Below are 24,634 nucleotides of genomic sequence, written 5' to 3'. Positions count from 1 at the left end.
CTGGCCACCAGACACCATATAAAAATAAGGAGATGTAGTATGATTTCCAATGTCACAACTATCCACCAAAGTTCAATTGAAGTTCAAAACACTTTTCTTCAAAATATTCATCAGTGATGCTCACATCAAAAAACTTAAAAGGCCAAAATTCCAGCAAAATTCTGTAACATGGCGATTTTACAGGTAAAATTTCTTCACAATATCAAAGAAGCCTGCCATACAAATGATATTTCATGGCAAACAACCCTAACAAAACTATTCTTTATTCTCCCTCTTGTAAGTATTGGATACACCCATGTGGACATTAGCCTGATTTAGAGTATCAAATTTACAAGGCAAAATGATTGCTTTCAATTAGTTAGAAAGGGGTTTTGCACAGTCTGCATGGTTAGCCACTAGTCTGATGCCCCAGACTAGTAAAATTTTATTTGAATTAGTAAGTATTTGCAAAACTTTGTTTATACACATAAGGAAAATGTTGGAATATTGGTCTTCGGACTAGTAGTTGTAAAAGATCTTGGTGCAGACTGCTTGCAGCAATTTAACCTTATGTCATGGGAAAACATGATCAATCTAAAAATAAATGATAAATGCAGGATATCAGAACCGTAAAGTGTTGGTCCGAAGGTTTGACAAAGGACCAACACAATTTTGATATTTTGCAATAGAAATTATAGTTAGAACCAGAAAATTTTCTTAACAGACCATCGGGAAAAAAAGATTTATACAACTCAGGGATATCCACTAACAGTGTATTGCATTATTGTGTAAAAACCTTTGTATTGATATATGTCTTTTGTATTTATTTCAGCAGGGCTACCCTGCCATGTCACCGTCACAACACGACAACATGATAAACTCCGGTCTTCCTCCAATGTCTACCTTCCGAGGTGGTCAGCCAACAACATCTGCGTATTCCAGTACATCTCCCACAGTTAATGGTACGGAAATGATACGACCCCCAGCCAGTTCACAGACAGGTGACGCCTTAGGAAAAGCATTAGCCTCGGTATGGAATTATTAGTTGAAAATTATATTAAAAATTGCATTTCACATAAGGGTTAAAGTGAAGGTAAAAAAAAAATTGAAATCTAATCGATTTGTTATGAAAATGCTTGAAATATTTTCCCCTGGATAATATAGGCAAATCATCAATCATTTACATCAAGCTCTAAACGACTGACAGTTAAATGAGACTATGATGGGGGTCGAGGTTCAAGTTTTTTTCAGTGCCTCCCACCCACATGTATTATCTTCATTAGTAAAATAACAAAAGAAGATGTATATTGTTCATTGATCTGATGGAATGTGAGAAGCTTATTCATGTAGCAGAAAATTGTTAGAAAAATGTGAATTTTGCAATGATAATTATGAACTATCACTGAATTCATTTATTTGCTACACATATAAAACAGGAATATTAGAGAGAAGATGGACACTTGAAAATATTGCAATCTTGTATAAAGACACAAAATAATTAGATAGACCTGCTATTTGTCATTCACCTGTTTAGACATTATTAGATAATTCATGAGCTTTATGTATTTGCATACAATATTATATAAATCCTAAACTACATATATTTTCATACAATATCAGATAAATCCTAAACTACATATATTTTCATACAATATCAGATAAATCCTAAACTACATATATTTTCATACAATATTAAATAGTTTATGAACTACATATATTTTCATACAATATTAGATAAATCCTGAACTACACATATTTTCATACAATATTAGATAAATCCTAAACTACATATATTTTCATACAATATTAGATATATCCTGATATTTATTTATTTTCAGACATTATTGGATTAATCCTGATCTTTATATATTTTTCGGACACATTTGAAAAATCCTGATCTTTATATATTTTCAGATATATTCACCAACAGATCATACAAGCAGTAATTATGGTTCAAACCCTTCAACGCCAGTATCATCTCCATCCCCATTAGCTGGTGAGTATGCCTTAAGTTCTCCCTCATCTGAGCTTAAAATATTTCTTCATTAAGATGGTACCAAACACTAATTTTCATTAAATTTTGACAAAATATTAACTTTGACCCTTTGACAAAAATATAAAAAATTTTAAAAACTTGATCCACACACTTTATAGGCAACATTTCTTTGGATATATAGCAGTTTGACAAACACTTATTTTGATCATTGAGAAGCTTAATATTTCCTTAACAATAGAACGTGCTTAAAATGTTCAGCTGATTTTTACCGAGTTATCTCCCTGTAGTGTTGTGTACCACCTAAGGTAGTAGATCTGAATAGACATTAGAAACGTGTTTGTAATAGTAAATTTCTTCAATGCTTATTAGGCATTCATGTGACACACCAACCTTGTGTAGCTTGTCAATGTATGTATTTTGTTTAGTAAGATATGTTTCTATGACATTACATACCTATAAATGTTTAAATATTAATTTCACTGACTTTTTCATTTTTTTTTTTTTTTTTCATTAAATTTTGTATATGTTTCCGCCTATTTTGTTCTGACAATGATATTTATACTTTGTTGAAAAAACGCAAAAACAAATTCATGAAAATATCCCTGAATTGAAGGTTTTTGATCATATGGATTTGAAGACTGGGTTCATTGTTGTATTGTCTTTATAGGTTCATCAGGCCAGTGGCAGAGACCAGCACAACAGAGTTCTACCTCACCCCATTTTGTTGAAGGAGGAGGAGGAGGCACACTCCATTCTTTAGTAAGTTTACTTTGAGGACAGGGTCATATAGTTTGTAAGGGGCACTAACTCTTGTTTTCTTCACATTCTTTTTATGTTGTTTTTTTTTCAAAAGATGGAATTGAAATATTTGAAAAAAACGAAAACAGATATGAAATATATATACTGTTAAGTTATGTTATGGGTGATATTTGTGGTGGATTGATATGGTTTTCTTTTAGAAAGTACTTAAGATTGAGAAGATGGTGTATTCATTTGTTAAATTTGAAGAAGAAAAAAATCCCCAGTGTCAGCATCAGAGAAATGAGAAATTTAATAGTCATGAATGAAGCTAAAAACTATAGCATTTACAAATTTTAACCAACATTAGTTCTTGGAGAGATTGTCAAATAATATTTTTAAAATAATACTATTTGACTTCAAAGTCCTTGATTTTTTCCTTAAAAAATATGTGTATGAATTCTACATTTACTAAATGATGGTGTGTGGTTTACCCTGGACAAACTGCTTTTCTCCATCAATTATACTGGCGGAATTAACATTGTACCTAGTTATATGAAGAATCAAAATATATTCTGTGGATTCATGAAGTTTCAAAGATAGGAATTTTCGTGGATTGATACAAAACTATATATACATGGATACTGTAAACTTCACTTTTTTTCTTGACTTTCCAAGTTGAAAAATAATGTGAATATAAATTGATGATAATATGTTGGAGTTCAATCTTCCCTTATTTAAAAACATCAAGAAAATAAGAAAATCGGGAAAATTAATGGTTGTGAAATTTGCTAGGAAGGGCTAAATGCAAAATAATATTTTTCGCAAAAAAAAGCTGTTTACTGTATTAGATTTTGTGGTTATGCCAAAATCTGCATACAAGCCTATAGAACATTTGTACTTTGTTGAACTTTAAGATTTGTACTTCACCTGTACCAAGGGAATGCATAAAAATATTGGTATCCCACAAATAAATATGAATCGGCAGGTATGCCTTCCATTCATAGTCCATCAATATAAAACAGAAAGACAGTAAGATACACAACCTTATTTTACAGGAATCTTCTGAAAAATGTGACTATCCTGAAAACGTAATTTCTTTTTTAACTGTTTGAATTTTTACTTTGCTGCTTGTATTTTGAATTCAGTTCCAGTTTTAAATTTTCATTTAGTTTCATATCAACTATTGTTTGATACTTCAAAGTTAATGGAAAGAAAACATGTTACTATAGTAATATTTTATTACTGTTGATTCATTATTATTTTTGGAATACCAATTTTGTGTGGATTTTTCGTGGATACAAGTGAACCACATTTTTTTCAATCCACGAAAATTGGTACCCGCGAAATAAATAAATTCACAATATGTTAATTCATTTTGTGTATGCATGTTTATATATATTGTGAATGTCTATTTGGTTCGTTGATGAATATTTTCTCTGTGGTCCGATTAAACTTAGAATATGTGTTTATGTGTGTGTACACTTCCCTGCTTTAAAAAAAAAGAAAACACATACATTGGACAAATGTTGAATTATTATGACACTTAAATGAATAAATGAATGAAGCAACTTTGAAATTAATACACTAACTTTTCCCTCACGCTCCTTGTCTGAAAACAAAAAATAGAAAATTCATACAATTGAATATTGCTGTTCCTCAAATGACGTATCATTTTGCTTTCAAAAATATCTCGTACATTTAAATTGATAGGTAAATGGTTTCTCACTTCTGACTAATCATATAACAAATGTTTTCTATGGCTGTCACACATATATGGTCAAATGAACCAGGTTGAATCTGAAATTGATTTGAAATAAAAACCCACTAAAAAGTGAAAATACTGTGGATTCAGTTATTTTCGTGGATTGAGGAAAAATTTTATTTTCGTGGATATTTGATTTTAATTTTTTCTTGAAATTTTGCTTATAAGCAAATAGAAAATTAATCAAAAACCATGAAATCCACGAAAATCTGTTCCTGCCTGAATTATAATGAATCCACAGTAGATAATCTTGGTGCATGTGTACTAACCCTTTTGTTGGTTTATCCAGCAAAGAGGAATGGAAGAGAGACTGGACGACGCGATTCACGTACTCCGAGATCACGTTGAGCTGGAGGTAAAACTTTCCCAGGGTTCCCTGGTGCTTCCATCTGCTTCAAACAAAATATTGCCAGGTTTTATGGGAATGCGGTTATGTTGTTCAGTTGAAACTGTTCAGGCCTAAAATAAAATTTAGATTGTTTGATGTTACCTGCCTACCCACCTAAAAAGCAGCCGACCCAAAAATTTATGACACAAATTGGTTCAAAAATTTTTTTTAAAAGATTTTTTCCTGCTCCAATGTCGTTTTCTTGTCTCAAACATGTAACTTGTGTTGTTGGTAAAAAAAAAATTAAAATCCCTACCTACCTACTCAACACTACAAGGCATGGGTAGGCAACATCAGACAAAGAATTTTTTAAGGGTGGCCTCATGTATATATATATGGTGATTTTGTGAAAAAAAAAGCTAAAGACAATGTAAACATAGATGAAAGGTAAATATTTTTGAATGGAGGAAATCTGTTCATCATTAGGTGAATTTTAAAAAAAATTGGTTATGCATAAAATGGCACTCTAAAATTGTTTAATTTTAATATCTTTGGGGTCTTATTTGGCACATTAGAATTGAAAATAAAAATATAACATGCATTAAAATTTCTGCAAATGCTGATCACTAAACAATTTCTTAATTTGTGTATACCATCAAGTCTGGTAATTTTGTTCGTTGAGGAAGTTCGTTCAGTTCATTGAAATATCATTAAATGAACGGACTTTCAAGACAGATGGAATAACTTGCAACCGCTGTATGTCTGGAACTTTTTTTTCACAAAATCTATTCAATTTAGTTGTTGTATTCATTCATGTATCTCTGCTTTCTTTCAGCTTCAGACCCCAAAAAATTATTCATATTTTTTTTAATGCATTCTTCGTTGTAAGAAGTAAAAAAATAATTGATGTGTGACTTTTATAAATGGTAACAGGGCCATATGGTGACAGATAGTTGCTAATTTCTAAGTCATTTAGTTTGGTTGAGAGTTGTCTCATTGGCAATCATACCACATCTTATTTTTATATAGGGTTTTATTGTTATCATGAAAAAAAATACAAGAATTTCATTTATCAGCTACAACATGCATTTGTATATACTCATCCTCGAAGCTTTGCATGTTCTGTTAAGCTCTGATTACTTTTTATTTAAAGAGTCATTGATTTTTCTTTTGTTTCAGTTTTTATTTTCTGCCATTTATGGTCTTTTTTCACTCCAGTGTTTGTCTATATATATATATACATATATGGACATTCATATTTTTGCAGATAAACACTTCAGACACACACAATTTATAAGTGTTGTTTTCGTTTTAAAAGAAACTGAAAAACACCCTTTCTTTGTAATATTTTAAACTTTTTAATCTTTGAATATACCCCCAATTCAACAGCACTTCCAAGTGCAGTTAATACATTAACAATGAATCTTTTAAGAAATTATTTCCATAGAAAATCCTATTTGAAAAATTGCAAAAACTAAAATAGAAATCTCAAGTAATGGTCTTTAAAATGGATTCTTTGAATTGGTTGAAAGTCATGGTCACTGAAATGTTTTATTGACAAAGTAGATGTAATGGTGACTTAAAACGTTTTATTTTCTTGTAGCAGAGTCGGATGGAAGAAAGATTAGACGATGCAATACATGTTTTACGACACCACGCTGAGCCGATTCAGATGGTTGGCCAGCAAGGAATGATGCAACCGTCACATTCCAATGGTATTATGGGATACGGTGGCGGAATGGGATCAAATACCATTGATGCCTTGGTAAGAAATAAAATCAAATGTTTCATGAAGCTGCATGAGTTCAGAATCCAAGCCTCACTTTAACTTCATGGAGATGAAAAGGGAGAGGGATTAGTATGCATACCTCCAAACAAATTTATGTGCCTGTCTCAAATCTGGGTCAAACCAATTCCTATCTTTTATGTGTTTTTATACGACCGCAAAAAAATTTTGTGGTCGTATATTGGTATGACGTTGGCGTCGTCGTCGTTGTCGTCCGAATACATATTGGTTTTCGCACTCTAACTTTAGTTTAAGTGAATGGATCTTTTTGAAATTTGACCATAAGGTTAGATACCACAAAAGGAAGGTTGGGATTGATTTTGGGGGTGATGGTACCAACAGTTAAGGAATTAGGGGCCAAAAATGAGCATTTTCTAGTTTCCAGACAATAACTGTGGAACGGTGTATGGATCTCTCTGAAATTATACTACAAGTTTCCATACCACAAAGGGATGGTTAGGATTTGCTTTGGGGGGTTATGGCTCAAACCGTTTAGGAATTAGGGGCAAAAAAGGGGGAAAAACAAGGTTGTCCTGGTTAATGGACAAATACTTTAGTACAAAACATAATTTAAAGCAGTGTAAGGGAGATAAATCAAATACATCATTGAAATTATCTCCCTTACACTGCTTTTAAATTATGTATAAAGTAATGGTTAATGAACAATAAAGATAATCTAAAACAGTGTAAGGGAGGTAATCCAAATACAACGTTTTGGTTACTTCGCTTACGCTGCTTTTAAATTATGTTTAAAGAAATGCATATTTATAAAGGAAGACCAGTAAAAATATCTGCAAATGTTTTCATCTTTTTTTTTTTACAAAAAAATCCATAAGAAAGATTTGACACTATATTTTTATTAATTCTGTTATAAAATAGATTAAGTTAGCACTATGGTAAATTTAAATGGGTAATTATGGTTGCCAACTCAATTGGAAATTTGAATTGAGATTATGACCATATCTTGAGGGAAAGAATTTTTTTTGGGGAAAAAGGGGGGGGGGATAAAAAGAAATTGTGGGGGGCCAATTTTTTCTCATTTCAGATTTCAGAAATTAAAAAGAATTATTCTTCAAAAATAATTTTTTTTTCAAATTTCAAATATTGAAAAATTTCAAGAAGTAATCTTTAATTGCACAGTATGGCGCATTAGATTTGTAAAATCTTTGATCACATTTAATTATTTGTTATGCCGAATCTAACAGTGTATTTAGATTTTTAATTTTGGGTCCAGTTTTCAAATTGGTCTACATTAATGTCCAAAGGGTCCAAAATTAAACTTTGTTTGATTTTAGCAAAAATTGAATATATGAGGTTCTTTGATATGCTGAATCTAAACATGTATTTAGATTTTTGATTTTTGGCCCAGTTTTCAAGTTGGTCCAAATTGGGGTCCAAAATTAAACTTTGTTTGATTTCAACAAAAATTGAATATATGGGGTTCTTTGATATGCTGAATCTAACCATGTATTTAGATTTTTTATTTGTGGACCCCGTTATCTAATTGGTTCATATTGAGGTCAAAAGGGTCCAAAATTAAACTTTGTTTGATTTCATCTAAAATTGAATTATTGGGGTTCTTTGATATTCCAAATCTAACCGTGTATTTAGGTTTTTAATTTTGGGTCCTGTTTTTTAAATTGGTCTACATTGAGGTCCAAAGGGTCCAAAATTAAACTTAGTTTGATTTTGACAAAAATTGAATTCTTGGGGTTCTTTGATTTGCTGAATCTAAACATGTGTTTAGATTTTTGATTATGGGCCCAGTTTTCAAGTTGGTCCAAGATAGGGTCCAGTATTTAAACTTTGTTTGATTTCAACAAAAATTGAATATATGGGGTTCTTTGATATGCTGAATCTAAACATGTATTTAGATTTTTGATTATGGGCCCAGTTTTCAAGTTGGTCCAAATTGGGGTCCAAAATTAAACTTTGTTTGATTTCAACAAAAATTGAATATATGAGGTTCTTTGATATGCTGAATCTAACCATGTATTTAGATTTTTTATTTGTAGGCCCCGCTATCAAATTGGTTCATATTGAGGTCAAAAGGGTCCAAAATTAAACTTTGTTTGATTTCATCGAAAATTGAATTATTGGGGTTCTTTGATATGCCAAATCTAACCGTATTTTTAATTTGGGTCCCGTTTTTTAAATTGGTCTTCATTGAGGTCCAAAGGGTCCAAAATTAAACTTAGTTTGATTTTAACAAAAATTGAATTCTTGGGGTTCTTTGATATGCTGAATCTAAACATGTGTTTAGATTTTTGATTATGGGCCCAGTTTTCAAGTTGGTCCAAGTTGGGGTCCAAAATTAAACTTTTTTTTATTTCAACAAAAATTGAATATATGGGGTTCTTTGATATGCTGAATCTAACCATGAATTTAGATTTTTTATTTGTGGGCCCCGCTATCAAATTGCTTCATATTGAGGTCAAAAGGGTCCAAAATTAAACTTTGTTTGATTTCATCAAAAATTGAATTATTGGGGTTCTTTGATATTCCAAATCTAACCGTGTATTTAGATTTTTAATTTTAAGTCCCGTTTTTTGAATTGGTCTACATTAAGGTCCAAAGGGTCCAAAATTAAACTTAGTTTGATTTTAGCAAAAATTGAATTCTTGGGGTTCTTTGATATGCTGAATCTAAACGTGTTTAGATTTTTGATTATGGGCCCAGTTTTCAAGTTTGTCCAAGTTGGGGTCCAAAATTAAACTTTGTTTGATTTTAACAAAAATTGAATATATGGGGTTCTTTGATATGCTGAATCTAACCATGTATTTTGATTTTGGACATTGGACCATAATAGGTAAATTAAAAAAATTCAAGTTCTTAGACCACATTCTTTCTGTGTCAGAAACCTATGCTGTGTCAAATATTTAATAACAATCCAAATTCAGAGCTGTTTCAAGCTTGAATGTTGTGTCCATACTTGCCCCAACTGTTCAGGGTTCGACCTCTGCGGTCGTATCAAGCTGCGCCCCAGCGAAGCATTTTATTGTTTGATAAGATTTTAGTCTTCTCTGTTGTCTGGGCTATAGAAATGTGGTCAACTGGAATATCCCCATCCGACAATAAGACCAGTCCTTAGGGGGCATATATTTGGATCTTTGTGATGAAGAAATACACAGCCACATCAGAATAGGTCAGAATAGGGATATTGTATCAGGAGAAATCCATATTCTTTGTGTTTTAAAGTGCTCTTTCATAAAATAATAAGTGACCTATTATGAGGCTAAAATGCTCCACCAACCAATCATATACACAACAAGCAGTCAATCTGTTGAATTTTATATCAACAAGTATTAGGACAATTAAGGGCTTGTCGTACATGTACATGTACCTTGTGGGCTTTTCTTGATTTGAGGTTGGTGACCGCTGAATGTCTCATTTGGTAACTGGTGTTGTTGCATTTTCTATTCATGTTGTTTTCATCCCTAGAAGAATGAGAATTGATGGGTATGCACAAAGGCCGCCACCTGAAATAGATATTAGCAAAAAACGACAAAGCATTCATTTATCATTTTGTAATAAGTTTGATCTGTGTAAGTCATTCAAATAATTTATTATGGAAGTAATAAAATGGTAAAGGAATCAACATAGAGATTTTCACACATGTTTCCGTGGATGGTTAGGACATTAGGATAATTTGTGATGTAATGGCTGCACATTTTCTACAAACTGCAGAAGGACATTGTAATTATTAAGTATTTAGTAACTACTTGCATGTAGCATCTCTGTGAAAATGTGCCGTCTGCTTTTCTTTTTTCAAATAAAACAATCTGGAGAAAGGATTATATTTGAGGCGGCTGCAGAATTGTTCATGCATAACTCAGTGATTTGCAGGCTGAGTAATGGCTTCCACATCTGGTAAAGTGTTTTCTGCCTTCTTGCAGAAGAGGACATATGGTAGAGAAGTTTTCCACCTCCCCAGAGAAGAGCTGTTGTCTTGTCATGATGTAATCCATTTATATAAAGTGTTTTGGCAGATTTCTTAAATTCAGATAACACTAACTTATCGACTTAACCAGATAAAAATTGACGGGGATGTTTTTTGTATTTTAAAAACACAACTATGTAATCGATTTATGAGGAAGGTGTCTGTTTCACTTCATTTTGTAGACTTATTTGTTTTCCAAAATGCATAAAATACTTCTATTAAAGGACATGGGGAAATTAAATCCTCTAATTTGATTTTGATTAAAATATTTTCATTTTCATTTCAGGCAACACAACACAACTCATTATCAGAGAACCGAACCAGTACTTCAGAACAATCTAAACCTGATTGTAAGTTTGTAATTTACCACAATCCCCCCCCCCCCCCCCTTTTCAGATGTGCTTTTGTTCTTGTAAACCATTACACTTCATTGAGTTGAGGTATCAAGATGCCATCCACAATCCTCATCAAACTTGATTGCAAGTTTTATATATTCACCCTAAACCCCTTCTCCCCTTATCAGCTGTAGTGTATTGGTCCTATAACCCATTACACTTAATTGAGTGGAGGTATTGAGATGCCATCTACAATCCTGATGAAGTATCGAGTAGAAGTCAGTACTAAAAGGATGCAAATTATCATTATGTGTACACAATGGTTTCACAGATACAAGGACATGGCCTGGGTTGAGTTAACTGTTGGTTGATTTTCATTTGTTTCCATTTCCTATAGATTCATTTGTTATTTCATGAAATGAGGAAATTTGTAAGTTCTTTAATATTTGATTTCATGATTTTGCCTAAGTCTGCATTCAAACAATTATAACTGTTTTAAAGTTTTTCATATGACCAATCTATGGAATGAACTACTGTAAATTCAGAAATTATTGCGTGCATTTATTATTGCGATTTTTCAAGAATGGACAAAAATGCGAGATTAATTATTGCGATATCATGAAAATCTTCATACAGATATATGTAACAGATATCAGAATGCGAGTTCTTATTATTGCAATAGTCACCGAGTCGCATTTTTCGCATTAATAAAAACCTCGCAATAATTTCTGAATTTACAGTAATTTTAATGCCTTTCTGTACTGGATATGAAAAAAATGAGATGTGGTATGATTGCCAATGAGACAACTATCCACTAAAGACTTATTTGAGGATGTAAGCAAATCTAGGCTATCATGCTACTACAAGAAGATCTAGTCTATTCACAATTGTTAATTAAGTATTTCAAAATGTAATTGTTTATTGCAGTACACAATTTAGAACAAAGTCAAACTCTTCAACAAAAGACGGCTGAGAAAGTTGATAAAAAAGACAGTAAAGGCAAAGAAACAGAGACAGCCGCCAAACCACCTCCAGCTAAACGATCTCGGTAAGTCAAACCACAAACCTGTGACACTTATAACTTCATTTTTTTTTTTGACAAAGTTTGAGTGGGGAAGAAAAGTGGAAATGTGAAAAAGTCTGTATGCGAGAAAATCTATTCTGAATATCATATAAGATGGCGGATGTAAATTGACAGTGCTGGCCTCTCGCTTATATTAAGTAATTCTGTAAAATATAAATGCAATTTATACTCATTCTTCTTTCAAAATGTCACTTAAAAACTTTATGGACAACCTCAGGTAATTTTGTGGACATCTTTTGGATACATTCGGGAATTTAATGTTCTGATCCATAAAAGAGGCAGAAGATTCCGAAGTGAGAATCTAAACTCATAAGTCGTAAGATAGCCCGCCAAAATTATGGCAAAAAGCAAGAATTAACGAAAAGACAAATAACAATCTACAAATACTACCAAAAAAAAAAACAAATTTAAGACCAGGATTACGAAACCCACCATCAGGTTGTGTACAGATATTTGATAGAACTATACTTTTAACAGGTCTTGAAATATGATATATTTGATTTGATAATAAACATTTTACAATTGCAGATGGACAGCTAAAGAGAAAGTCCAGCCTGCAGGACCAGCATCACCAACATCGTAAGTTCAAATCTTTGAATAAGACATTTATGAGGATACAAAAATATCGTCAATGATACCAGGATTATAATTTGTATGCCAGACGTGTGTTTAAACAAATCTTATGATTGTAAGTTATACTGAAAAGCTTTATGAATTTTTTCTTGCAAGAATTTTCCTGAAAAGAGTCTGACTTTAACATCTTACAAGCTGATAAAAAGTCTGCAACATTGTACAAGTTCAGACTGGTTGTAATTCTTCATCTGTAGTGATAGGGTATTGAGATAAGTTCTCTTATAGATATAGCAACTGATTATAGATATCAGGATTAGAATTTTGTATGCCAGACACACATTTCTTTAATAAAAGACTCATCAGTGACTCTTAAATCAAAAGAGTTAAAAAGGCCAAATATAGTACGAGGTTGAAAAGCATATGTTTGTTAAAAATATGCATATAGACCTTATCGCTATTTGGAAATAGCCGCTTGACCCGAGAATCTGCGCCTCTTGAACTATTGACTTCATACAACAATCACTTTTCCATTGTGGCACCAGATAATTTGTATTATGACATCAAAATTCTACGGGAACTTTCTTGATGTCCAGTAATGGCTGACAAATAGCGATAAGGTGTATTAATTGATGTAATGAGAAGAAATTCCTATAATTTGACAGAAGGTTTTGTTTAATGGACAACCCAAACTTGTCACCTGAATTTGAATTTGCTACATTGTATATATGTTAATACTGTGAAACGGAGAAACTTTCTATAATTTGAGACAAGTAATAGAAAAACAAAGGATAAGGGGTATCCATACATGACACAAAATCAGTACATGCACAGCAAAAAATCACACACAAAAAGCAAAGGAACAGCGCTTTTATTGCTGTTCTTCATCTCAATTTTGATTGGACAGTATCTCAAACCAGTGTCCTGGTTTTTGACTATTTGCCTTTAGGATAGTCCATGTTTAAGGTTGTTATAAAAGAAAAAAATTCTATGATTTTACACAAGGTCGTTATTTATTCAACAGTAGCATTGGAGACGACCCAAATGAGTCTCCTGAAACTAAACTAGAAAGAGAGAGATTGAGGAGGCAAGCCAACAATTGTAGAGAAAGGTTTGTGATTTTAAATTTAGAAAAAATTTTGGGATTACTTTTTTTGATTCGGTACCAATTTTTGCTGATTTCGTTGTAAATCAAAACAATGAATTTTAAAAACAAATGAATGCATTGATTTATAATGGTCTGATTCATAAAATAATCTAATAAAACAATGGCTTTTTATGAATTGCAAAAAATGGTATCGACGAATAAAAGTACTCTTAAAGTAGATATTTGGAATTGTTTCTCAGAGTCATCCATGTGTATAATTTGATTGAAAATTTTCACCTGTTAAGGAATTAGAAACAAAAAAATTATGTAGGAATTTAAAAAAATAATTATTTTTAAATGAGAAAAAAATGGCAGACAGAAATTTGACATTCTGTTATTTGACATTTTTATAAGAAGAATTTAATGTATAAAGTAATTTGAATCAATAGATATTTAGGAAATTTTGGTTCAGAAAATTTTCCAAGTTGGACTAATGGATGGTTCAGTTCATGTTCACTGCAATTTTATTGTAAGAAATATGACAAAGTCTGTCTGTTTTCTTAGCAGTAATGACGTGGGTGAGGAGGACGAAACTCCAGAAGCCAAATTGGAACGGGAAAAATTACGGAGACAGGCTAATAATGCTAGAGAAAGGTTAGTTGCAATTATCTCCCCTTGGTGTATATATTGCAATTAACTGATTATCTCCCCTTGATGTGTTTATTGCAATTAACTGAGGTTTGAATTGAGATATGACCATGTATATATAGATTCTTCCATTGCAGAAAAGTGTGGTCAGAAATATTTGACCAACAAAATTTTACAAAGGAACGACACAATCTTTGGTATTTTGAAATAGAAATAAAAGTGAGGATCAGCAGATGATCTTCAAGGAAAAAAAGATTTCAAGACACTGTGTACATATAGATTCATTCTTCCACTGCATCGAGTGTATGTCATATGATATTCTCAACTAGAGACAGTTAAATTTTCCAATTTTGAATATTTGAAATTAAACTGTCAAAAGAGGAAATTCATAGGTGGAAGCTGTTTCTCTAATGATTTTTAGACCAAATGTGGACAAAGTTAATCTTTCGTTTCCAATGATCTGCAAAAAGATGTGTTCTTTTTCTGTGACATCAGGCATGTTGCCTTTTTCCTTGACTCCACAAAAACAAATTCAGATGAAAGCAATAAAATTTTACCAATGAAGAACTGAGATGAATCTAACAACACTGTAAATTCACAAATTATTGCGAATAATGCAACTCCTTGAGTATCGCAATAATAAGAACTTGCATTCTGATATCTTGTACATATATCTTTGTGTACCTTTTCCTAAAATCGCAATAATGAAAATCACATTTTTGTTCATTCTTCAAAAATTGCAATAATAAATGCACACAATAATTTCAGAATTTACAGTATGTGATGTATTGTAACTTTCAAATTATTTATTTTCTTCCAGGAAAGATAATAAACGAGATATATTTAAAATATTGTATTAAACCTTAGTACAAGAAATTCCAAAAAAATTATGAATAATACATTCCTTCAATGATTTATAGCAGAAACATATGTTTTCTTCTTCTGAGAAAAAATGAAAGAAATAAGATTGATTGATATCCCAGACAAAAAGTTGGTGTCCACGAGATTTATTGACATCTTGGATGGCATGGTATTTCCACATCACTAAATGTCATGATGATGGAATAAGAATTATATTTTTGTCTCGTCGTCCTTTGACTCGAGTCGTGGAAGGTGAGACATATCTCTGTGTCAACAGATAATCATTCTTCATGTTATGAATAGCTGAAGCACATGTTAGATGTAAAAAGAAACATTTTTTCTGTGTGATACATTTTTTGGTACAAAATTGAAATGTCCAAATTTATATATTTTTAGGGTACGAGTACGAGATATAAACGAAGCCTTTAAGGAATTAGGAAGCATGGTAACATTACACTCAGGAAGTAGTCAGCCTCTCACGAAACTAATGGTTTTACAACAGGCTGTCAATGTCATTACAACACTAGAACAACAAGTTAGAGGTTAGTTATCCATACCTGATCTTGAGCCCCAGCCTCTGACAACATTACAATGTCATTTCAAAACTAGACCAACAAGTCAGAGGTAAGTTTTCCTCATCTGTCAGGGCCTCTGTGACCCAAGTGGTCTAAGTAGTTAATCAACAGCTTTACTACCCTGCCAACACTGATGTTATGAGTTCGAAACCCAAACATGGCATGTGTGTTAAACTCTAAACTTAATCGACTAGGATAGCCAGTTTTTCTGCTGAAGTTGGTTGTTTCTCTAGGCATTCCAGATTCCTCCACCAATAAAAACTGGTCGCCATGATATAGATATTAAACCGTACTGAAAGTGGCTTTAAATACCAACAATCAATCAATCCATACCTTCTCGAGTCCCAGCCTCTTGACAACATTGCATGACAGCAACATGTCAGTATCAGTTCATCACTAGAACAGCAAGTCGGGTAAATTATCCATACCTGTCCTCCAACCCAAGCCTCTGACAACATCTCATGACAGCAAATTGTCCATATTCCTTAATTGAAAGCAACTATAGGTCACCATAAGGCCTTCATCAATAAGAAAAGTTCTTTGTTGATAGCAAGGTATAAAGGGCATTACATCACTAAACAACAAGTTTGAGCTTTGTCATCTATACTAAATTCCAGTCCCAACTTAAAAAAAAAATCATTTTGATTCAGGTGTAAAAGTTTATATTATAAACCAGTAATTATTCAGATAAAGATTTTTATAACATCTGAACTTAAATCATATCTTATTTTTCTTTCCAGAAAGAAATCTCAACCCCAAGGCAGCCTGTCTTAAGCGACGGGAGGAAGAGAAAGGGGATGAGATACCTGGGGGGCGGGGCATGAGTGCAGATGACATTGCTGCACAGCAAGCAGCTTTGGCAGGTAAGGTACGCAACATGTTGCTACCTCTTTTGGCAGACGACAGTTATGATGATTACGATGATATGGACTGCTAGCAGGTAAATCACATGGTTAGCATGTGAGCAGGTCATGTGACTTAAGTCATGTGACCATTGCGAGAGTTGGCGTAAGACGTTTCAGTGATTGATGAACAGATTGATGAAAAATCAACTTTTTCTATGAAAGACAACAAAATTTTAAATTATGCCTTATTTCATAGGAATCACCAGCTAATATAATATCTGTGAATATTTCTCACCTCTGAACTAGGAAAGAACTTGTAAAATCTTTTTTTCCTTTATCACCCATTAAAAAGTGATATCTTTAAAATAAAACAAAATTAATAGCATTGAGGCTTGAAAAAAATAATAGCATTGAAACATGAAAAATTGATATCATTTGAACTTGAAAAAATTATAGCCACGATACTTGAAAAAATTATAGTTTTGATACTTCAAAAAATTATAGCTTTGATTTAAAAAATAATAGCTTTGATACATGGAAAAAAAAGTTAAATTTGATGGTAGTTATTCTGCATTTTGAAACACTGTAGCTTACAAATGCCCTCGCCTATTTGTTGTTGTTAATTCTCTTTCCAAATTTCTATTTTTTTTTCATCTGTCTACAAATCTCTTGGTTGTATGGTTTCTCTTTATCTGCTGCTAGCATGCCATATCTTCAGTTTAAGTGCACTAATATTCACTGATTCAGTTCTAGGGAATTCTGGGAAATAAATTTCTAGGGATTTGTGGGTAATAAAGTTTTTCACTTCCATGACAGCAAAAAAGTACCTATGCTTCAGTGAAAGTCAAATAGGTTTTAAAGATCTAGTTTTATTTTTTGCCTTTGATTTAATTGAACTCGATATTCTGTGTTGCCCAGAATTCTACGAACTGAATCATTTTGTTAATTTTATCACTAATTTGTTTTAAGGGGGAGGGGTTGAGTATTCAGCAAACTTAAGTTTCAATGTTGATGTTAGATTTTGATTTCTATTTGGAAATGTTGTACTTAACTATTTCCTGACATCAATTGTAGACTTAATAGAGCTAGTACAGGCTATTTGCAAACATAAAATCATAAATTGATGCAAGCAAAAATTAAAAAATGTTGACGGGCATTAACTGAAATTTGTTAAGGCAGTAAGAAAGATAATGTGAGAGTATTTTAAATGAAAAAATACACAAAGATAGCTCACATATAGAGGTTTATATTTGTCAAGGTTAAATTTCGCATTACCTCAGGTCTATACAGTTAAACGATTTAATTGTTGTGTTTTTCTTGTCTCTTGTTTTGATCTTCCTTAAGGATCACATTTGTTTGCGGGTATATTTTGTAATTTTCTATTTAAGCTTTGAAGATGTGGTATGATTGCAAATGCTACAACTATCCACCAGAGACCAAATTATGTGGATGATACCAACTATAGGTCATTATTGTATGGCCTTCAACAATGAGCAAAACCCATTCCGCATAGCAAGTTATAAAAGGCTGCTAAATGACAAATGTAAAACAATTCATATGAAAAAGCCAGCAGCTCTTTTCACAAAAAACTTAAGAGTAAAATTACTCGTAAGTCATACACATTTCAGTATAACTTACAATCAATTTTAATCGTAAGATTTTTTGTGAAAAGAGTCGCTGGTTTATTTACAAAACAATAGACAAAAAGGGAATATCACATACAGCAACCAACAACAACCGCTGAAGTACAGGCTCCTGAATTGTGACAGGCACATACAGAATGTGGCAGGGTTGAACATGTTGTTAGACAGTAGCAAAAATAAACCGATCTGGAAAATTTCCTATTTATTGTAGAGAGAGAGGAAAAATAGCATTGAAAAATACTTTTCTCATCTTAATAGATATATATGACATATTACTTACTTCTAATCAATGGAAAAAATACAATGAAAGCTAATAGGTGAATTTCATAGATGGAGAGCAAAAACATAAATGGAAAAAATAAGGAAAAGTGTAAAAATATTTGCTCAGATTTGCATCCGAAATAGCAATCCTAAAACAAAATTGCAGTTGATACAGGTAAGATGCCTCACAAATAGATATCTCCATGACACAAAGGAGGAGGTATGATATGGCCACTTTTTTTACCCTTGGGATTTTGAAAATCAAAAAGTATTATAAATCTACCAAAACGCACATAAGTCTGGGAAACATCAGTATTTTTATTTTTATAATTATAATTTGTCTTTTACATGTATTAGCATTAGGGCTTCAAACTTCTTGCATTTAGAGCAGAACAGAAAAAAAAAACTTAAGATGGCCTTAGTTTGAGATCTTGTCATTAACATATAGAAATGAGCAACAGCTTTACTGCAAAGATATTTTGTATTTTTCAATTGTGTTTTAAATGTGTTAGAAATTTCATTTTGGGTAGAGCTCATTTTGAACAAAAATTAAGCTTGAAATAGCCATTTTAGGTGAAATATGTAAATTTAGAATGTTTATTTCGTCATGGTACATCACACATGACCTTTCTGTATACAAGTTTCCAGATTAAAGCAACTGGTTCATTTATCAATAAAATTAACATAATTTAGAAAGGCTTGAATAAGTTTACTATTTTTGCTTTTTCAGGGGGCAAATAATGGCTCTTATTAAAACTCCTCCTTTGTTACTATGGAAATCAATAAATTTTGTGTACATTTATTCATTAATTTATTTTTAACAAAATAATAAAGAATTTAATTTTTTGGCTTTACAGCTAGTCCGTCCATAGGAAATCGTGTGGGATCAATGCATGGGAATTATTCTTATATGTCTGGACAAGAAAACAATCCTTTATCGATGTCGGACAAATATGGTGACGTTAAATACGACTGTCGTGAAAGTCCTTCCAAACCTGTCATGGACGGGTCACAGACAATGTCGTCCATGCATCATAACATGTATGGAATGATGCAGGACCAATGTGGCCCAGATATATCATGTCTCGCCCAAGGTATGTCGTCCGACACTCAACATCAACACCAACATGATACAGGGAACTGCTAGCAGAAAATTTAAGACTGCTTTCTCATGGTACCAGTCCATCAAAACAAAACATTTGTGGGTCACATTTTGTTGTCTGTCGTCTGCAGGAAGTTGTAAATGATCTTTTGTTATGCTATGTTGAAGAGGAGTTTCTTGTTTGCATAAGGATTTGTTAGTAATTGAGAATCTCGATTTTGAATTTGCATCTCTAATGATTAGATATTTTCCTTTAATAACTTCACATTTTTAATCAAGATTTATCCTTTATCGAAGAATGATATAACCTAGGGTTCAGAAGCATGTTAAATAATCCCACTGTTATTACCATGCCAAAATAAAAATCATTGCCAAAAAAAATATTCGAATTTGAAATTCAGATTCTCAGATATATTGTAAAAAGAGGATAAAGTTCAAGATGCAGTGATTTTTTTTATAAAGTTCAAGATTTAAATGATGGAGTTAAGGATTACACTGATGCAATAAAATTGTGTTTATATTTTTGTTACTAACTATGGTTGTAATTGTTCATATTTAAAGTGCTTTTGTCCATTATTTAAATTAAGTTTTTGTATTATTATCTTTTAGATTTTTATGGAGTATTTACTTCAGATTGTATGTGTGTATGATAATTTCTTTCTGGGAGAACTACACTGTTTGTGTCATACAATATCTAAAACATTTTATATTAAATTATGATTGAATGAAGATGAAATGATAGAATTAGGAACATGAAAGGTACCAAGTTGAACCTTATTTTAACAATGTTAGAAATAAAAGTTTGATTTTTTACAAATATTTTTTTCTGTACTAACATATCCAGACAGCTGTTTTTGTTTTGGGAATTTTTGCATACAAAAAAAAATTAGTTTATTTGGTTCCAGTCACCAAAGATTACTTTTGATCAAACAAGACTTAAAGATTTATCAGTTCCCTTTGGTCACTTATCATTGGCTCAAGCCAGTTTTTACTGGACTTGCTGATTTTTAAGTTGTGTAAAGTTGTGAACCACAAGTTGTATTGTCTTCACACAGATCTGTTAAATTTAAGTCTGTTTTTAAACCATTTCACTCTTGTTGATCTAATTGAATTATAATGAATTTGTTTACAGTTCTAATGAATATGGATGAAATATGGTGCTCTTAAAGCCAAAAAATTGTCTAGTAAAATTCTTTTTAAAGCTATGTTGTTATGTCAATATAAAATACAGTTAACAACTGTTTTACATTCTGATGATGCTTTGGGTAATTAAGCTCGGGAGAGTAGCATAAAATTTCAACACAGAGAGTAATAATTATTTGTATGTACATCATATTACACACGTACGTTTAGTTTCCGAGGCAGCCATTTATAAAAATGCCTTTCTTTCCATAGATAAAAAAAAAGCTCAAAATAAGAAATCTCTGAATATAGATCTGAATTAAACAGCTGCAAATTTGCTGTCAGAACTAAAATAAATCTCCATGACACAGACATTTTAATTTCAGATTTTCAGAATTTTTTTTGACTTTTTGAAAACATTTTGATTAACCATGAAAATTATTATAAATGATTTTTCTGTATAAATTTTTGTTTTGATAAAAATCGATTTAAAAATGTACAATTTAAAAAAATGCATTAATTTCTGTTTCATATATATATTTATTTTCACAGGGTTAAACTTGCAATAAAAATTGATATGAAATGATATACACACTGAAGTTTTTGTGAAATAGATTTTTTTAGTTCAAATCATTAAGTTTTAATATATTTGATCATATTCATCTAATTTAAATCAGATTTCTGCAGTTAAGACATCATGAAAAGTTGATCATTTAATTCAAACACCAGTCTAAAACATTTTGGTTACTGTTTTCAAGTCATCAAAGGTTAGAGTTCATGACTTGTTATATGCAAATTTTTCATTTATTTTTAATCTCAGTTTTTTTCACAAATAATATTTTTTTTATTTTTTAAATACATATTTTGTTTGAAAAGGGTTATATTTCCTTTATTGATGCTAAATATGTCCAGCCTCTGTTTTAAAAGGTTTATTTTTTGTAAACAATTAATAGAAAACAACTTTTGATGTTGTCATGACTGCAGAAATATAAACAATGTGGTGCAGTTCATCGTCTGCTCAGATATTTTGTACATAGTGCATCAAAACATTGTAATATACCCATCTGTCTGAGTGATACAGGTATGTACAAGTCACAAGTGTGTGTATGTGTAATTTTACAAGTGTGGTCGTTGTGTATATGTGTGAACAAAATCAGTCGGAAATATTGGTTAAATTTGGTCGATAACAATGGAAAATTACTTTCAAATTTTCTTATAGATATTTTTTCAAGTTGAAATTTTATGAACTGTTAGACATAGTTTATTTGAAAAATATCACGGAATAGAAGTTCCTGCATAATATAAGTTCCAAATGGAAACAATATTCTGGAATATTATTTCCATTGGAATAAATATTACAGTAAATGTTCCTAACGGAATAAATGGTATAGAATATTTGTTCCAAAAGGAACAGATATTATGACATTGTTTATAACAAAGTTTCCAGTGGAACTTCTGTTACGCGGAACAAATATAAGTTGACAGTTATACATGTATTTAGCTAGATTTTTTTTCAGATAAGCCGAGGTCTTAAGTATTTTTCTTATATCATACAAAATATTTGTATTTTATGATTTAACAATCAATATGGTCAAGTATTTATAAATATAATATAGATAGATAATGTCATAATAAAACAATTATTTTGTTTACGTAAAGTAGTTATGAGATTTATAAACTAAATAAACAAAACCATAGGAGACCTCGGTCTGTGGCCTTGGTGAATTTATTAAATTTTTATCAATAAATATGATATCAATTTCATCTAAATAAAAAAAAAGATAAGTAACCTTGGTCTGCGGCTTTGGTGAATATGGTAATTTTGATCAATAGATATGGTATCCACTTCATTAAAAGTTTGGATAAAAAGATATCGACTAATTTTTTTTTGTTTTGTTCAAAACAAGTGAATAATTTGTTTGGAATGAGTGATTGTGTTGGCATGCAAGTTTGTATAATTGATAAACAAACTTTTTAACATTTTTTGACCAATTTGATTTTTACCAAACATATCTCTCAGCTGTTTTTTTAGGTAGACCATTTTCATTATTTTTTTCATTCCTGACAGATGTTTTTTTTTTAAGTTGTACCTTAAAAATGTAGGGTAGCCAAAAGACTTTTATAAGATGGTGCTGAGTTGTTCGTTCTTTTTTTTTTTTTTTTTTTTTTTTTCTCTCGATCTGTTGTATGTTTAGAAGTGTTTAGTTGAAAATTCTATAGTCATTTATTGTTCAGGCATTTAAATGAAAGATGGCTGTACATTTTTGGCTACAAACAATTGTTAAGAACTTTTAAAAGTTGAGATTTTCTTAGGAATTTGATATATTAATGAAGTTTTGATGTGAAAAAAATCATTTCACTTTTATTATATAAAAGTTCCATTTAAAAAAAAATGTCTTGTTTTAAGCCACAACCAAAATGAAATTTTTTACAACTAAGAAAATTGTTTTCATATATTAACAAATTGTATACAACTATATTTGGCAATTTTGGATATTGTTTATGTGTTTAAATTTACAAATATATAAATTATATACAACCTCATAACTGGAAAATTTTGAACATGTCAAATATCTGCCATCAAATTAACACAAATTTATTCAATTTTGTGGGAATTTATAAGTACAGATATTTTTCTGATTATCTGTTTCAATTTGAGATTTTCCAGAAATAACTAATTTTGGGTTGGATTATTCTTTATTTGTACTAGAATTGATGCTGATGTTATCAGAAAATTGTCGGTATAGATAAAAAAAAATAGTGAACCGGTATTAAAAATATAAAGTGGGATGAAATTCATTTCTGGAACTGTCATTGTTTTTATATGAATAAGATCTGTTTAATGTTTTGTGTTGAAGATATTAATTCTTTTTTTTTTTACAATTGTGTAAAAATTACATCATGCAATGAATATTTGGAACTATTTAGATGGAAATTTGCACCAAATGAAATTGATTTGTTTCACAATGAAATCAATTTTCTAATGTTTTTGAATATGTTCAGGAATCCTGAAAGTCTAAAAACATGTAAAATTGATTATTATTTTTTTATTTATTGGCTTCAGTAAAACTATGATTTTCATATAATGTTGCAATATTTGAATCTCAAACATATTGTAGGCATGAAATGTTAATTCATCATAGGGACATAAATCATGTATGAGAGGGGAGATGACTCCAATCATTCTTCATCCAAATTTAAAGAGATCGTGCCTATTTTGTAGATTAAACAAGTTAATAATTAAACATTTGTACATTTGATTGTATTTATCATATAATACACTTCCAACATATTTTTTTTCAATAACTGTTACATAGAGAATTTAGCCAAAACTAAAACCAAATGCTATTAAAAAATAGTTTTTTGAAATTACATGTGTATGTTTATAATGTTGAAGTGAAGGCAAGAAGTGGGCAGGGCAACTTCTACCCTAAACTTAAATGTAGGTCAGAAAAAAATAATTTTTAAATGATAAAGTTCAAGATTTAAAATGATGGAGTTCAGGATTACACTGATGTGATATCTGGTTGTGAAGTTTTGAAGCAAAGATTTTCAAGCAATAAAGAGACAATAGTCATAAGCTATAAAATACAAATATGATCTGAATATTTATACATATCGACTGCCAGTCAGAACACTGCCACGCCCCTTGCCCTGCCCACATCTATCTTCTATCTTTGTTTGACTACTTTATGGTATAGTCATTGCTGAAAATGACACTTAATAAAATTTTATTATAGTTTGTGTGTGTTTTTTCTGTTCATATATGCCATTCAACAAAACAAAAGAAAATTACAAACATCAGTTTTGTCTGCCAACATAGTTGAGGTATTAAGAGCTGCCTTTCCATACACTAAAATAAATAGGCAACACCAAGATGTACATAATTCAACTGTTAAATATTTCATGTTTTAAATGTAAATATCCAAGAAAGAACTTTCTGTGTTGACAGACACTGTGCAAATTGGA

General features: G+C 31.1%; 1 protein-coding gene across 9 annotated transcripts in view; it reads left to right on the top strand.

The window, feature by feature from the left end:
- Nucleotides 1–24,407, top strand: part of LOC127721328 (transcription factor 12-like) — a 92,896-nt gene extending 68,489 nt beyond the window's left edge. For 2 of the 9 annotated variants that reach the window (XM_052228074.1, XM_052228072.1), the window contains exons 11-23: nucleotides 812–1,009; nucleotides 1,894–1,975; nucleotides 2,643–2,734; nucleotides 4,768–4,833; nucleotides 6,413–6,571; nucleotides 10,819–10,882; nucleotides 11,795–11,915; nucleotides 12,480–12,530; nucleotides 13,546–13,632; nucleotides 14,176–14,262; nucleotides 15,514–15,659; nucleotides 16,433–16,555; nucleotides 19,299–24,407. In XM_052228074.1, coding sequence (XP_052084034.1) covers nucleotides 812–1,009; nucleotides 1,894–1,975; nucleotides 2,643–2,734; nucleotides 4,768–4,833; nucleotides 6,413–6,571; nucleotides 10,819–10,882; nucleotides 11,795–11,915; nucleotides 12,480–12,530; nucleotides 13,546–13,632; nucleotides 14,176–14,262; nucleotides 15,514–15,659; nucleotides 16,433–16,555; nucleotides 19,299–19,588 — 1,566 coding nt within the window. In that variant the 3' untranslated portion in view covers nucleotides 19,589–24,407. Of the gene's footprint in view, nucleotides 1–811; nucleotides 1,010–1,893; nucleotides 1,976–2,642; nucleotides 2,735–4,767; nucleotides 4,834–6,409; nucleotides 6,572–10,818; nucleotides 10,883–11,794; nucleotides 11,916–12,479; nucleotides 12,531–13,545; nucleotides 13,633–14,175; nucleotides 14,263–15,513; nucleotides 15,660–16,432; nucleotides 16,633–19,298 lie in introns of all 9 variants that reach the window. The other 7 variants (XM_052228073.1, XM_052228079.1, XM_052228076.1 and 4 more) reach the window with 7 other exon arrangements.
- The last annotated feature ends 227 nt before the right edge of the window (nucleotides 24,408–24,634 follow it).

Source organism: Mytilus californianus, unplaced genomic scaffold, assembly GCF_021869535.1.
Source record: "Mytilus californianus isolate M0D057914Y unplaced genomic scaffold, xbMytCali1.0.p SCAF_12, whole genome shotgun sequence".
Classification (NCBI taxonomy): Eukaryota; Metazoa; Mollusca; class Bivalvia; order Mytilida; family Mytilidae; genus Mytilus; species Mytilus californianus.
This window is presented reverse-complemented; position numbering and strand designations above follow the sequence as displayed.